The sequence below is a fragment of the Papio anubis genome, chromosome 2, assembly GCF_008728515.1.
Source record: "Papio anubis isolate 15944 chromosome 2, Panubis1.0, whole genome shotgun sequence".
Taxonomy (NCBI): Eukaryota; Metazoa; Chordata; class Mammalia; order Primates; family Cercopithecidae; genus Papio; species Papio anubis.
The window spans coordinates 139,406,704-139,424,524 of record NC_044977.1 but is presented as its reverse complement, the minus strand read 5'-3'; the positions used below and the strand labels follow the sequence as shown (position 1 = coordinate 139,424,524).

At 35.2% G+C, this 17,821-nt stretch overlaps 1 protein-coding gene across 29 annotated transcripts in view; it reads left to right on the top strand.

Moving 5' to 3' along the window:
• MBNL1 (muscleblind like splicing regulator 1) overlaps nt 1-17,821 on the top strand; it is a 220,110-nt gene that overhangs the window by 152,348 nt on the left and 49,941 nt on the right. For all 29 annotated transcript variants that reach the window (XR_004182249.1, XM_031663676.1, XM_031663667.1 and 26 more), the window contains one exon: nt 17,374-17,544. Coding sequence is in view for 28 of the 29 variants with exons in the window: in XM_031663667.1 (XP_031519527.1) it covers nt 17,374-17,544 (171 nt within the window). In the remaining variant the exon portion in view is untranslated. The remainder of the gene's footprint in view (nt 1-17,373; nt 17,545-17,821) is intronic.

Genomic DNA, 17,821 nt, shown 5'->3' with positions numbered 1-17,821 from the left:
TGGTAGATTGTCAGGTAACAGGGAGAGATAAATTAAGATTCTCAAAAAAGTTTGGGATTACCTGTTTATTGTAATGAACCATCTTTTCAATTACTTGAATAGTATTTAGGATAAATGAAGTACAAGAAATGGTCTGTATGAATTAACAATTTCTTTTCCATGATGAACCCATGGAAATATATTAAAGAAAAACTCACGGAGGTATAGCATGTTCCTAAGTGTAACATTGGGAGAACAATAAAAGGAAAAAAATGACAGAAATATACTGATGGGAAGTGGGAAGTAGTAAGCTGGCAGGAGAATACAAAGAGAAAATATAGTAATTCTGTGCTGTTGGCACATGTAATAGGATGTGATGTACTACTAAAACGTATCGTCTAATCTGAAAGTTTCTCCAGCTTAAAAAAATCTTGGAGATAAGAACATTGGCATTCCATTCTAAGACCTGCTAGGTTTCAAATGATTGAGAATATGTTTTTTTAAAATTATGATTGTTATTATACTTTATGTTCTGGGATAACATGTGCAGAATGTGCAGGTTTGTTACATAGATATACACATGCCATGGTGGTTTGCTGCACCCATTAACCCGTCACATACATTAGGTATTTCTCCTAATGCTATTCCTGTGCTAGACCCACTCCCCCTGACAGGCCCTGGTGTGCGATTTTCCCCTCCCTGTGTCCATGTGTTCTGATTGTTCAACTCCTACTTACAAGTGAGAATATGCGGTGTTTGGTTTTCTGTTCTTGTGTTAGTTTGCTGAGAATGATGATTTCCAGCTTCATCCATGTCCCTGCAAAGGACATGAACTTATCCTTTTTTATGACTGCATAGTATTCCATGGTATATATGTACCACATTTTCTTTATCTGTGTTTTAAGCATAAATAATAAAGCACTGATAATCTGTAAACTTTACTTGAACCTATTTAAAGTATTTCTTGGTCCTTTCACAGTAATCTTCTTTAATATTTCCTTAAAATAACCCTATTGACTAATATAAATATTTTCCTACTGTGTTATGTGAGCTCCAATGCTTTTACCAATTCACACAAGGAGAGGAACCTTCCCCCCACCATAAGCCAGTAAACTGTAGCAAAACCCAGTAGTCTGTAATGTGGAATACTGGTTTTAGAAGAAATTCTACTTTGTTTGTGTAATCGGTTCATTTTATTGTCAGCCAATTTTCTACTCTTTCAGAGATTATTATTTAAAACAAATTCACTTGCTAAATAGTCTTTTCAAACCACAATTTATTCATTTATAATTTTTCACAATTTATTTTTAAAAAATCAAACCAAAAACAGTTGCCCAACTATAGTACAAAAGAAATGTATTGTAAATTCAGAGCCACATTTTAAAAATGAAGTTTGACATTGTTTTGAATTATGGGTAAGTGCTATGAAACAAGATATGCATAAGTTTAGAAACAGGCAAAAATAGTTGCATGTAGAGACTGAGCCCTATTTGGATAACATAGAACTTAGTCATACAATTATGATTTTTGAAACAGTTTCAGAACAGTTGTTAGACCCATCTACTCATTCTTTCTCTTTATGTTAGTGCATGTAATATATTAGTGTAGCACAATTTTTTTTAATTAAAAAAAAAAGACCTTTCATGTTTGAATTCAGGATAGGTTAGGATTCTTTTAGGGTGCATAGTAAATTATTGTTTTTAAATATTATGGCTGAATATGTCACATTCAAAAAACATACATTAAAATTATCAACTCCTAGTAGAATCAAATGAAGCAAAAATATGGAGTGTATGTGTGTTAGTATGCATTAGAAAAGGAGTAAAGTGGGAGATTATGAAAGATGGGTCTGGGATTATTATCTGGAGAATGGTAAAGTCTGTGTTACCTCTTGCCTGGACTGTTAACATAATTACTTAATTGGTCTCCCCTTTCCAGGCTCTTAGCCTCTTCAAGCCCTCTTACTTTCTTGTCTGAGGAATTCGTGAAGTACAGCTTTGCTAATTTCCTTTCCACCCCATTCAGTGGCTCTTTCTGGCTTACAAAAGGAAGTAGACAATCTTTAATACAGTACTTGAAACCTTCCACAAACTAGACTTTTCTAGGTCCTTTTTCAAACTTGTTTCCCACTGCTCTTATTACAGATTTATTACTTGTCACTGATGCCCCAATGTATATTTCCTCTACCTAGATATCTTTTCCAACTCTTCATGTATGAATTTAGCTTCTTTTTTGAAGCTATTATCTGATACTTCTAAATGGAAATAGTCCCCTTGTCTTTAAAAATTACTAGAACTCTATCTGAATGTCTTTTGTGACACTATTTGCCCTATAGCCTTATATTCTATTAATAGCTATTTATATGCCTGCCTTGTTTCCTTTCTTAGGATAAGTTTCTAGTTCATTTTGTGTTTCCACTGTCCCAAAGCACAATGCACATGAGAAGTCTCATCATACAGTAGGTGAATAAATGTACAAATGAGCTATTCTGAAATTTGGTATAAAATATATTCAAGGTGAGACCACTTCTGCCTGCCTTGCCTTGCCTTGCCTCCTTCTTCCTTCCTTCTTCGTCTTTATTCCTTCATCGTTCTTCTTCCTTCTTCCTTCCTTCCCCCTCCTCCTGTTTCTTTTGTCTCATCCATTATTACCTTTTTTCTCCTAGCTTAGAAGACAATGAATTAATTGTTCTGCTTTCTCTTTTGCATCTGTGTCTACACATACTGTATTTCTGACCTAGATATCTAGCTCTTCTACAACAATTTCAGAAAGTAGGTATACTCTGGTATTATTCTAAGAAAAACAAAAGAGATTGCTTATTTAATTAATTTTTTTTTTTCTTTTTGAGACAGGCTCTTGCTCTGTCACCCAGGCAGGAGTACAGTAGTGCTCACTGCAGCCTCAACTTCCTGGGCTCAAGCAGTTCTCCCAGGTAGCTGGGACCACAGATGTGTGCCACCACATCTGCCTAATTTTTTTCTGTTTCTTGTAGACATGGGGTCTCACTATGTAGTCTCAAGCGTCTGAGCTGAAGTGACCCTCCCATCTCGGCCTCCCAAAGTACTGGGATTACAGGCATGAGCCGCTGCGTCCAGCCATTCTTGTTTAATTTTTAATGACTTCTAATGGGAGAAACACATTATCAATTTTCATTTTCCATCTCTATTGTAGTGAAATCATTTGTTTTATCTGAAAACAAGCAGGAATGACAAAGTTTTCCTTCAATCCCTAGATTATTTAGGCCACTTTCATTCTGGCTACCAAATGGTGGAATGCATGCTGACCCTGACATTACTAGTACTTCCTAACTTCCTAACTTAGTATTGTTGGGACCTTACATGAGACATTTAACCTCTGGAAACTGCAGTTTCCTGATTTGTAATATGAGGCTAATAAGAATACCTCATGGGATTGCCATGAGGGTTAATGCTACATGTTATTGTGAGAGTTAATGGTAGACATTGTAATTACTTTTGAACAGGCCACTGAGGAGAGGATTCTACTGATAGTACTAATTGTCTTCCTAAACAAACAGCAGCAGTCCTGTTGAGACATCTTATCTCCTTACTTGAAAATTTATAATATGCCACTTTACTTTTATAAACATTTACTGTAGCTATCAAATTTTTAACTTGAGCTTAGGCAACTTAAAATGGAGTTGTAAAAGCAATATTGTCAGGTTAACATAGGAACTGCCTAAGACCTCTAGCCCTCGATGGGTGATAAGAAAACTAAATTGTATAGAATCTATTATTACTTATCTAATTTGCTGTAAATAACACTGATAATACACTCTTTCTTAAGTGTACTATGTATGTTGAGTATATTTTTAAAAGAATAAGGGCTCTCAAGGGTACATTGATATTGTGGATCTCTTATCCCCCCTCTTACCTTGAAATCTTTTCTTTCTTGTGAACGACTTGTTTAGAAATAACCCTGTGATTATGCAGGTGTTGCTGGTCCTGAGACCCTGTCCAGGATTATATGCCCAAAGGAACAAAGGACAGTAGCTTTTTATGCCATCCATTGCACTTGAGTGCTCTTTTCCCCAGTGTATATGAAATGAGCTGTTTGGAAAAGGGATAATTTAAAAACAGAAGTATCAGTTAACTGACAGTCAGATAACATTAGCAGTTATCTTGAAGTCACTGGCAAAAACAAAGTTTAAAAAAACTCTGGAAAAGGTTGTGGTTGGTAAATGAGAATGTATATTAGTATATGTAAACCAACCTGTGGTCTTCAGAGTAGCCGTCATTAGAATCATCTGGGGAACCTTTAAAATACACTTATGCCTGGGACCCAGCCAAAACTATCTAAATCAGAATTTCTGGGAGTGGAGGCTGGATGTAGGAATTATTTTTTATAATATACAGTCATGGTCAAGGAACTGTTACTAAGCTTTACAGTATTGTCAAGTGATGTGATAGGTGGGACACCCAGAAATGCCCTTCTGTCTCTTATTCATTCTACAAACATTTATTTAAAATGCTTAGGTTGCCAAAATATATAATTCCTAATCAAGAACAGTAGACAGACTTGTAGAAATTACCTACAATATAGCTTGGCAGGTGCTGAATTCACTACTGTGAGTTTATTCTACTTCGCAAGAAAAGAAGGGAAGGAGGAAGGGAGGGAAAATGAAAGAAAATTTCCTTAGTAAGTGACATTTGAAAAGGGTCACTTCTCATAATCAAATGTAACCTATTAAAGTGATTTACTTTTAATATCAACTCCTTTTAAAAATAGATGCCAAGTTTCTTAATGGTAAGTGAAATGAGCATGAGTTGATTCTTACTTTGGCCTGAGGAAAGCTTTGTCACAGCTACTCTAGGAGCTACTGTTCCTTGGACACAATTTCCCGAGTGAAGGTACGGCTTACACATGGAGTTTTTAGTACCTGCATAAGGGCATGTAGCTAGCGGGTGAGAGAGCTACAATGAACACAGGTCTCATTGATTCCTGGATATGTGTTCTTTCGTTGCACTGAACTATACTATAGTCCAGTGAAAGAGACTTCGTTTGGGTTAATTAAAAGAGATTCACTAGAGGCTTCATTTGGGTTAATTCATTAAAGGAGATTTACTAGAGACTTTCTTGGGTTAGTTCATTAAAGGAGGTTTTAACTTGATGGTGAGCTGGCAAACTCTGACAAAAGGAATGTTGAAGGAACAGGAGAAAAGGATGCTTTCAAGCATCTCTGGAGAAATTGACCTGGGTGACGGGAACCAGGGGTTGCAAGGTAAAGAATGTGCTAGGAGAGTGAGAGCAGCCTGGTCATTTTCATTTTCTGAGTACCAGACCATAATTGAGGTCCCTGTATATATTCCCCCATTTAATATTCACATCATCCCCAGCCTGGTATTGTTATCTTCATTTTTGTAGAAGAGGAAGTTACAATTCAGTGAGGTTGAATAATTAACCCAAAGTCTCACTACTCATAAATCTCAAAATTGGGACTTGAACAAGCAACTTTCTGATTTCAGTTCATGTGATTTTTAACCATTGAGCTGGAACTGTATTGCTCTTCCTGTGTCAACTCCTGGGACTGTTTCTCTGTGCTTACCTCTAATGCTTGTGTATATGAGAAACTTACAAGCTTAGGATACAGATACATCCAGCAGGTGACCATATTTCTTACTTAGGTGGGAGCAGAGCCACAAATTCATACTTGGATAACAGTAGTAAACAGTTAACTGAGAAAAGGAGTAAATGGTAGAAGACTAGGGGAGAGAAAAATATATTTGAATGAAGAAAAAAATGGGGCTATTGTATGTCAGTTTATGGACCCTGAAGAAGATGCAAAAGGAATGTTTGAGAATTGTTTTATTGGACAGAATATCCTATATTCTGAAATATTGTCAGGACTCATTCACTTGGTAAACACTTACGGGATTTTCTTGGCCTGATATAGGCTGTGGGCATGACCCTCCTTCTGGAGACTGTCACCAGGGAACGAAGATGTGCAGACAGTACCCAGTATTAGCAGAGGAACATGTACAAAATACAAAGGAAGATACAACAACTATTTCTAATAAAAGTCACCTGCTTTCAGCACAGGTAGAGAGTGTAGAAATCACAGATATATTCCTTTATTGACTTTAATGCACCCAAGCAGAGTGTTTAGCAGATCCGGGCTTTCAGCCTAAATGTTGTTGGTATGATAGCAAGAAAAAAAAAAAAAAAATCATGTGACAACCGTCTGTGCTTTTCCCTCTCTCGTTCACATTCTGGATTGTTTTAAAAAAAAAAAAAAAAAAAAAAAAAAGCTGTGTTGCCATGGCTGACGCTCCTGTGAGGCCCAGCATCTCCATACTTTTCATCTTAACTAAGCACTTAAGAATATGCGCTACAGCTTCTGATTGCCATTTAGAACAGAGCACCGTGTGATGACTAAGCTCTTTCAAGTAGTTATGCTTAATGTGATGGCTTCAATACCCTTTGCCGTATAGACTCATCTGTAGATACCTGGTACAAGTTCCATAATTTATAGTTATCTATTTTTATTTATTTGTATGTTTATTTTTACTATGGATCTTTTTCTGAAAAACTATTCAAGGATACTAGACACATACTGTATGTGAAATGTTTCTAAAAATTCTGAGACTTTTCTATTTTATTCTCAGTGGTAATTTTTAGGTAGTTTGTTGAGTGTTACTTTAGATATTTGGGGAACTGCCCTAGAAAACCAGTGGAATTCTCTAGGTATGGGGGTGGAGTGCCCAGGAGGAGACAGGCTCAGATAACCTGGTGTTGTGATACTGCTTTTTTTTTTTTTTTTTTTTTTTTTTTTTGCCTCAAGAGATTTTCTTTGCCCTTACTGCTTATGCTGCTGCAGTCAGCATCCAATAGAAACATGTTTTGGGCTCATGAGCCAATTGTCTTTCCCCTCGCTGCTGCCTCAAGTCTGAGAGAGCTGATGGCAGTGCACAATTTTAGCAAATTGTCATAGGCGGGGGGGTGGGGCAGGGAGGGGAGTGTTTTCCCCATGGGGACAGAGCCAGTGTCATTGAGCACATTTTGTTCAAGTACAAAGTTGATCTGTCTGAAGGAGACTGTGGTCAGCAGTAGTGAGGACCTTTATTGCCTCACCTTTTCTTCGTGCTCTGTCATTGTTTATGTGAAGCAGTAGCATTTAATGGCTGGACTTGAGGCAGAATTTGTAAGGTCAGAAAGTGACAGTATTTGTTTTTCAGTTAGGGAATCCCACAGGCTTACAAAGGAGTGCCAATGAAAAATTAGGAAAAAGAAAGGGTCTTTGCATTTGGCAAAGACAATGCAGAGCAGTGTAATACGTAGTAATTTCTGTATGTAAATGGCAGCCAAAATTTTAGACATCTGTTACAGTTTAGAAAATTATTTAAGCACTGATTATATGCTTAATATATGCTGTCCCATCTAGGAGGCTGAGTAGACTTCAGTGGAAGAGTTACAGTGGAAATATTGACATAGGTTGTTGGAAACATATTACATAATATTATACTTTGAAATTTATCATGACTAAATAAGTATTATCACTTTAGAGATGTAAAAACAGGATTTACTTTCCTTTACTTGTAGGGATATGTGGGATCTAGCAGGTACAAATACAACAAATGCCTCATATAAATACTAAGTAATGATGTTATTATTCTCAAGCTGACTTTACCAAAATGTTTTTCCTCTCTGATTTCCTTTAGTTACTTTTATATTTCTCAATAAAGACTTGCCCCTTAAAACATACCTTCCTATATTACTATAACTTTATATCTTTAATTTTATGTGTGTGTATGTGTACATATATATATGTATATATACACACACAAGGATATATAACTTTTTCATTATATAATAGTTTTTAAATTGTTTTATATCTAAATATAATATATAACTATATATAATAAATTTTTCATTATTTGTGTTATATCCAAATTGAAGAGGCATGTCAGTGAAATATATAGATAATCCAAGAACCTCTTGCTTCACTAGGTTTCTTATTGAAGTGGATAATGTGAAGCAATATTTTAACTTCTTTTGTGTTCCATTGCTTAAAAATATTGTTGATCCTGTAAGACAGGTTCCTCTGAGGGAAAAAAAAAAATGACAAGTAAATTGAAATTTACAAAAGCATCTAAATTTTTCCCATTACACTTTGGAAATGCTGTGTGGATTAGTCTTCTCCAAATTCAGTTGCTTACATTATGAAATATCTTTTCCTTTGCAGAACTCAAAAGGGTTGAAGACTTCTGTTAGGTTCTGACCTAGAGTCATCTGTTTCTAGTGTTAGCAGTCAACGATTAAACAAAAACAAAACACACTTACAGATGATCAAGTGGGATACATTTGGTACAAATACATATCCCTACGGTAATGATTAGGAGCACCTACTTTGTTGTTAAACTGCCTGGTTTCAGTCACTTGTTTTGTCTGTACTTCAGTGTTTAAAAAATTGAAATGTTACAAACAACCCTTCCCAGTAATATTGAGAGAGGATTAAGGGAATTAACATTGGTAAAGTTTTGAAAACAGTACCTGGAATATAGGAAGCACTATGTAAGTGTTATTATTCCTGTGTTATAATAAAAATATACCTTTTGGTTTTTAGTCAGTACTTCATGGAGAGAAGGAGAGATTTAAAGATGGAGAAGTTTTGCTTTATAAACGTACTAGGAACTAGTCTTAAACTAGATTGTTTAAGCAGTCTGTAAAGAACTGCTTAAACAAGTCTTTTAAGAGATTGTTAGAAGAAAAATTGGATGCATTTGACTTAAGACGTTTACCTCCGTTTTATCCTCAGGAAAGCTCTGGAAATTTAATAGAGACTGTCATACTTAAATCCACCTAGTAATGGTACAATGATAAATTGGATAATATTTATAACACATTTTGTGTTTCTCCACTGAAAGGCATGCTTTACACATAGAGTGCTAAAATTTATTATGTAAATGTTAGGGCTTTTAATTATTAGCCAAGATTGAAAAGTGTCTGATTTGGATGTCATAAAACTTCAGAAGTTTTTCAGCTACAAACAGTTTAGAAATCTGATTGTTGCTGTACCGAAAAAATAATGAAGCAATTTAAAAATAATAGAAACATAGTGATCTGGCATTTCCAGTTTCACGATGCTATAAAAAAGCAGCCAGCAAATGTTGGACTGTTTAATGATGCTGGCACCTACCAAATGTCACTGGGCTTTCACAAGGTCATAGAGACTCTGGTTTGGCTCAGGGATGGTGGTCAGATCTGTCTTTGGAGCCTATGAAGACTATGGAATAGTGGCAGACAATAGGTGCAGTTAAGCCCTGCATAGCATTAACCTCAGCAGTGGTGATACACTTTTCTACGATTCTCTGGGATAAAGGAGGCCATAGGTATGAGAAAAAAGTGAGACTTTCTTCTTACAGCATCCCATCACAAGCCACTCTACATAGAAGAGCCTTATAGGCACACTCTGAGGAGATTAAGATTTCTTCAAATGACTATCAGCTAAAATTGTGTGCCGATATAACTGCAACAGCAACAGTTGTATGTGTATCTGATTTCTCACAGGCAAAAGCTGCTGGAGAAAAAAAGTGGTATTTGTTGTCACAAGAATGTGTGTGTGATTTGTTGCCTTTTTCACTTTCTCAACCCTCTCAGTGGCAGCTACTTTGACTCTCATGCATTACATAACAGTCTCTAGAGGTGTAGCGTTTCAGTTATGCCATTTTCAAGATGATTAATGGGAATTGTGCAATTAAAGTTCTTAGGTTCTCTGGGAAAAAAAAAAAAAAGTCATAATATCCCAGTGTTTGAGTGGGGGTGTGTTGGTATTGCGTCAATAGTGAGGATATTTTGGGATATCGTAAATGTCGCTATTGGTTTCAATATCCAAGAATCTTCATCACTAGACTTAGGAATGTTCTACAAAATAGTGCCTAGAACAGCTATTGAATACTCGAGAGGGCTGTTTAAGTAGCTAGAAAAGTCTAACCTAAAATCCCATTTGAGATTAGATTATGCATTGATGAGAAATATTTAGTGCCTATTAAAAAGAATCTATTACATTATTTTATATTCTTTCAGGCCATGGTAAAGTTACAAATTTGAACTCAGTAGGTTGTGTGTGTATGTGTATGTGTGTATTTTTCTTTCTTTTATTGGCAGTCTCAACAATTGTTAAGCCACTGTGTGTGTGTGTGTGTGTGTGAACTTTTTACGGGACCAGGAAAGGGAAAAAATCTAAATTTGCTTTATATTGTGTTTCATTTGAAAACATGTTTTATATCTGTGGTAAAGTAATTGAAAGAAATTAGGACTATTTCAATGGAAATATGTTCATAATTTTTTTTAGTTTGTTTAACTGGTACGAAAAAAATCTCCCAGCTCTTGGGGTTGAATTGAGCTCCATGCATTTGCTATTATGCTGACTGGATGAATAAATAGCAATTTACATCTAGAAAGTTAAGCTTTAAATATTGATTAGGATTGCTATATCTACTTTAATTTAGAAGACTAGAGATTGCTTGCCTAGTAAAATAAGAGAATTACTTCATTTTTTCACCTTCTGTGGGAATGCTAGGCATTTGTTGCTGGTGTTAAACTGAAAGACCAACGAGGAAATCAAAACAGTAGAAGTTGTGTTTGGTTTAAGAATAGTTTCTTGCCTTTAAAAATGGTAAAACTGTGAAATAAGTACAAGGGTGCTATGATATTAAACACAGATAATTATGTAATAAAAACTCCTATTGACTTACGTAAGTTAAAGAGTCATGAATATTTGAGAATTTAAAATTCCATTAGGTGTAAAGTGGTGGCTGGCTCTCAACAAAGGATGATGCTGCCCTCCCTCCTCCCCACCAAGACATTTATCAATATGTGGAGACATTTTGGTTTATCAGAACTGAGGGTTGGGGTAACATAGACATTTAGTGGTTGTAAGTTAAGGATGCTGCTAAACATAGTACGGTGTACAGGACAGCTCCCACAACAAAAATATATCTAGCCCAAAATGTCAGTAGTGCTGAGGTTGAGAAATTGTGAACATCTTTTTAGGATGTATGTGCTCTTGTAAGCTAACCCAAGTCCTTTATGGAAACAAGTGAGTTATCAGGAAATATACATTTAAGAGCAACAATATACTTTGTGTTAGATGGCAGTTATTTTCAGTACTTGCAAAAGCCAGTAAACTGTGATTCTTAGAATCAAACTCATACCTACCAAAGTGAAAACAAAACCCTGAAGTATATATGTGTGCATGCACATTTGTATGTATGTGAAATAAAATTTTCTCTTAAAATCATTCACCTTATAGGCTGCCATAAAATTTCTAACATTAGATACTTGTAATTTTTAAATAAATATTTTATATGCATGTGTATATGTGTGTGTGTGTGTGTGTGTGTGTGTGTTGTTTATTCACCCAAGCATTAGAATTGATAACCATGGCAGAGCCATAAAAAACATTTTTTGCAAGTGTGAAATAGTGTGGCTTGACTGCCAATGTTATTATTTTTGGCAAAAATTTTCTGAGATATTTTCTGAGATAGCTGAAAAAAAAAATGGTAAGAATTTTCAATAACTAACTATCAAACTTGTTAGCCAGAGTTTCTGGGCAATATCTTAGCAATGAATACCCAGAAAGTACTTCAAAAACATTTGCAAATATCAGCTATCCCAAAAAGAAATCTTGGTTTTAACAGTTGAAATAAATGATTATAGCTTGAACAGTCTTACCAGAAAACCATAATGAAAATTGGGAAAGACTTATGAATATAAGCTAGTAGCCCTGTACTTTTCCCATTGCTCCTTTATTTCCAGAGTCTACTTAAATAGAACTTGGTAATTGTAATCCTGCCACATAGTTACCATTTGGCTGCTTAATAACATGTGTCTTTAGACTCTGACTCCACAAATCATAATATTCCTTTTATTTTAAGTAGAAGTATAACTAAAAATGGAAAATTAGTTTTCATTTAGGATTTTGATATTTTTTGCTTTATTAAGTCCGACCAACTTCTAATCGTTTTGTTTTCAATTAGCTAGTTCGTAAATGCATTACACATAGCTAAGAAGTAGCTTCTCATATTTCTAACTTACCACCTCTAGTTTCATTCAGTTTTATTCTTATTTTGACTATTAATTACCTAGCTTCCATTATATTTTATAGTTTATATCTTACTATATATATCACATATGCAGTTTATATACTATATTTGTACATAGGTAATGTAAAAGTATGCTTTATTAAACTGTAATGCTTATAAATGAACCATACGTTTATTTGGAGGATTAAACAATCTAAATGTATATTTTCCTTTATTATAGCCACAAAAACATTTATAGCAGTTTGAAAGACTAATGAGACAATTCTTAAATTCACAATTGAACAACTTACAACTTCAGAAATTACTTGATGAATTTATTTATTGAATGACGGTTATTGGTCTCATTGGTCTCATACAGGTTTTTAAGACTGCAAGGGGCAAATTTTGCCTTTTTTGGACAGATTACTTTTAATTGAAAAGTGGAGAAAAAATATTACAAAAAGTGAACTTGGTGTAGACCAATATTTTATTAACTTTCCTTGTTTCCGTTAAAATATATACTGCGTGTATTGCTATGATGTCTTTGGAATCTTTGTTGGATTAATTCTATTTTAAAAGACTCCTTGAATGGAGCCTAAGGGATCTATTAGGCTGGGGCAAAAGTTTTGCCATTAATGGCAAAAACCACAATTACTTTTCCCCAACCTAATACTATGTAGGCTCTATAGAGTGTTCTGCTAGTCAGCTGGACAGCTCTCCAAAAGTAAGATTTCAGTGTAATCAACAAAAGCAAGGCACAGAAATATCACATTATAAAAAATGTGTTAGAATGACACTTTTTCTTGGTGGATGTGGCAAATACATGATGATTAAGAGCCAAGCTTTTATTACATTATTGGTGATTGATATGCATTGTCACTGGGTTTTGCTACCTGTATTATTTTTAGAGCTTTTAATAGATACACTGCTAAATTGAGCAACTGCTACTTGTTACTAGCTTGAGAACTTAAGAAAAGAGAGGAAAATAACTAATATTTATTGACTGCCTATTATGCCAGGTGCCATTTGTGAGGATGGCCTGTTACTTACTAATCTTCATACATCACCAATGAGATGTTATCGTTACTATTATATAGAAAAGATGTGACCACTCAGAGAATTTCACTAACTTCCACAAGGTCACACAGCAAATAAGTTACATAGCTACAATTTGAACAAAGCTATATTTGATAAAATTACACAGTTATCTCAATAGTTGGAACTACCTGTACCTATCAAAACTGAAGACAAAGATCTTTTATATTTATATTTCGCATTAACCTAGCAGCCCAATTTAATGTATCTTGAAGTGAAATCTCTAAATGATTTAGAGTAATAGCTCCAATATAGAAGTCTGTATATGTGAATTTTAGATACTGATGAATTTCTGTTTTTAGACTTTTAAAATGTATTGTCGTTGTATAGATTTTAGGATGCCAGAAATACTGAATGTCTATACAAATCTCCTTTTGTCCATGGTGAAACTTACAAACCTCCTTCTGTTTCCTTTTCTTCTTCTATTGTGGCTAGCTTTATCATGTATTATTTAAATGACTGACCTCTTAATAAAAGCATCATTAGGTCAGTACAACTCAGAACCAAGATTTGGTATCATACTTAGTTTTTTTCTATTATCTCCATTGTCTCTAGAATAGAGTTAGAATACAATTCATCTTGAGGCATTTAGTAACAAATGAACATTCATTTATTCTGTGAATGTTTATTGAGGTGTAATGCTACTGAGGGCTGAGATGGATGAAGCTGGCAACATACCAACGTAGTATTTACCTTAACTCTCAAAGGAAGGTATGTTCCTGGTGGTTTTAGGTAATTCTAATGGAGAATGTTTATTCTAACTTATTTTTGACCTTTTTATCTGTCAAACTATAATCATTCAGCAGAAGAGTCAGCATTAAACATGTTTTAAACTTCCTAAGAAGCCGAGTTTATCTAGTATCATTGCAGACATTATTCTGTTATTTTTTCCACACGTCAAATGAAAATTTATCTGGCGTTGCACAATTGTATTTTGTAGTGTTTTCTGCTATATCAGAATCACCTGGAATATTTGTTAAAATGTTAATTTCTGGGCCCTCAAACCTATGGTCACAGCCCTTGGTGGGAGAGTCTTCGTAGTCTATATACTTTTTCACCAAATATCAGTTGATTCTTAGGAACACAGCTTTTTGAAAGTGAGGGGCTCAACACAATCAAATCAAGGTGGGCAGAGAAAGTTACCATAGATAAGAAATGTAGGAGAACAGCATTTTTCCTGAGTAGATGTCATATATTCAGAATGAAAATCAAAAGTCTGAGCTCCTTGTAAAATTTTTGCACTGATGCAGAATGTATACCAAACTCATGTGATTTCTTTCCACTATTTCCGTCCAGGCTATGTTCATTGGTCTGGGTGGTGTGTATTCAAGGAAAGTACTGGAATGAAGTGCTTAGGAAGCCCAGAGTTAGTGTTGGAAGGTCAGGTTCATGGCTCAGGGCTATCTGTGCTCTATTTACGGAACTATAGAAACTGACATGAGTGAATTGATGGGAAGTGAATTCTCGTGGTGACCATAACCTCGCTTATCTGCATTTAAAGAAATCCAGTTTTACTAAGAAATATGATGCGGAGATATTGAGAACAAGAATTTCTCTTACAGCCAAATTATTCTTTGTACTGAAAAAGCAGGCTTTTTCTAGGAGACTTCAACTAAATATCCCTGAAATTAGACCATATGCCATCCAGGAGTTATTTATTTTTGCCAGTCCTACTCTGTGGTTTATCTTGGGAATCTAAGGTTGTTTTTGGTTGTTTTGTATCAAGATGCTTTTAAGCTAATAACGCACTCCTGATCCCAACATACATCAAGCATGGTGATTTTATATGGAATAAGTTTAATATATATATTACTTTGTGAGCATACCAATAGCCATAACTAATAGATGTTTAAAAAATCATCTTCATACCAATGTTTTGTTTTTCTTTTGTTTGATACACAATTTAAATTGTGGTGGCAGTGATACACGTTTTCTAATAATTCTGTACTAGATAGAGAGCCTGAGGCTTACAGAAATTAGCTTCTTATGCAGTTCATGCACTTGATGAGTAAGAGAGCTAGGCCTCTGTCCCAGCTCATGAGACCTGTAAGGTCCTTGCTATCCACTGTCCTCCACTGCCTACTGATTTCAAGTATTACATGAAGCTTGTAAAAATAACGAGCAGTATCCTATGATTCTAGCCCAGTGTAGAGACATTCCTAAAAACCTCATACAAAAGGAGCCAAAACTGATCATTTAAATTAGCATTATGACAGATTTTATCATAAGTATAAGCATCAGAGTCAGTTTATAGTGTAAAGTTAAATTATGCTAAATTGGTTTTTTTAGAATGTGAATGATGGCTTCTCTATGCAGCCATAAAAAAGGATGAGTTTGTGTCCTTTGTAGGGACATGGATGCAGCTGGAAACCATCATTCTCAGCAAACTATCACAAGAACAGAAAACCAAACACCGCATGTTCTCACTCATAGGTGGGAATTGAACAATGAGATCACTTGGACTGTGGAAGGGGAACATCACACACTGGGGCCTATTATGGGGAAGTGGGAGAGGGGAGGGATGACATTGGGAGTCATACCTGATGTAAATGACGAGTTGATGGGTGCTGACGAGTTGATGGGTGCAACACACCAACATGGCATAAGTATACATATGTAACAAACCTGCACGTTGTGCACATGTACCCTAGAACTTAAGTATAATTTTAAAAAAAGGAAAAAAAAAATTTATTGTACTGTTTATAAACAGTTTTAATTAGATTTATTGCTGAAAGACATTGTCAAGGTAGTTGATGAGATCTGCTACTATTGATATGATTTGAAAATATATTGAAAAAATGTGGGCGGAGTGTCTCACACCATATTGCATATTATAGACTTTAATGAATATTTGTATTAAAAAGAACTACCCAAAAGGAAGTTATATTTATACTTACTATTTTATAGTAACTTTTTTTTTTTGAGATGGAGTCTCGCTGTGTCACCCAGGCTGGAGTGCAGTGGCGCGATCTTGGCTCACTGCAACCTCTGCCTCCTGGGTTCAAGCGCTTCTCCTGCCTCAGCCTCCTGAGTAGCAGGGTCTATAGGCGCATACAACCACGCCTGGCTAATTTTTGTATTTTTAGTAGAGACAGGGTTTCACCATGTTGGCCAGGATGGTCTTGATCTCCTGACCTCGTGATCCACCCGCCTTGGCCTCCCAAAGTGCTGGGATTACAGGCGTGAGCCACCATGCCCCGACCTATAGTAAGGTTTGTTTTTTCGGGGTGTTTTTTTTTTCTTTCTTTCTTTCTTTTTTTTTTTTTTTTTTTTTTTTTTTGAGATGAGCTCTCACTATTTGCCCAGGCTGGTCTCAAACTCGTGGGCTCAGGGGATCTCTTGCCTCAGCCTCCCAAGTGCTAAGATTACTACTAAACACATGTGATTTCTTTCCATTATTTCAGTCCAGGCTATGTTCATTGGTAGGTTGGTCTGGGTGGTATATATTCAAGGAAGGTACTAGAATGAAGTGCTGAGGACAGAGTACAGAGGTAGTGCACCACCATTCCTGGCTTATAGCAACTTAGTTTCTCCATTTTTAAAAAATTTTTGGAGGGTAAATATATCCATTTCTTATTGTTTCATAGATTTTGTGAAACGGAGAAGACTAGATTTATCTTTGAAAAGTTAAAGGCCACATTTTTCACCAATATTTCATTATACTTATTAATCTCTATATAGAGTGGGAACACATGGGAGTTTTCTTCTTTTTAATTGTAAATTCCTAATGCATGGGCTGGTAAAGCCTAGTAGTAATTTTAATTTTATTTGTTATTAGATACTTGTAAAGGTGTTTTACTGAAGATACAATGTGCCTTGAGTCCTCTAAGTTCATTTCCTAAGATTTCAGTACAAATGAAAATAAATTATATAACTTTGATTCTTAAATCATTAAATTTAACCAGGAAGATATTATGAAAGAAGACTGATATTCGTTATTTGATATTCTATGTTTTAGTATTACCCTAGCAGTTGGTAGATTTTTAAACTTGAATCTGGAAATATTAATGCTAATGTTATTAAAATAATTGAAACTTTTTAAGCTTTTAAACTTTTTCAAATGTCTCAACCTCTCATATTGATAATACGTTCTGGTGAATTCATTACTTGTTCTAAATGTATGATCAAATGATATGGACAGTGCATTGTGTGAAAAACCCATGATACATTCAAGTGGGTGGTTTGCATTATATTTTTTGTCATAATTCACTGATTTTATTCTTTTTTAAGCTGACATTTGCGGCTTTTGTTTTTATAGGGCCGTTGCTCCAGGGAGAACTGCAAATATCTTCATCCACCCCCACATTTAAAAACACAGTTGGAGATAAATGGACGCAATAACTTGATTCAGCAGAAGAACATGGCCATGTTGGCCCAGCAAATGCAACTAGCCAATGCCATGATGCCTGGTGCCCCATTACAACCCGTGGTAAGCATGTTTTCAGTCTTCACTCATTAAGTTTGTAATTCAGAGTGCTCAGTTTTAGTACTGAAGTGATCATTGCACCAGATGAATTGAACCCAGACAAGAATTTCAGTTGCCTTACCATTTTCTAGCAAAATTAAGTATCAGTCAAATGCTGGAACAATTTATACATTGTGTAGGTACTCATTTCTGGCCAGATGACATGGACATTTACATTATAGCATTTGTTTTCCTCTAAATTTTTCTTCAAAATAAATCCCAAGACTGGCAGGTGTTAAAA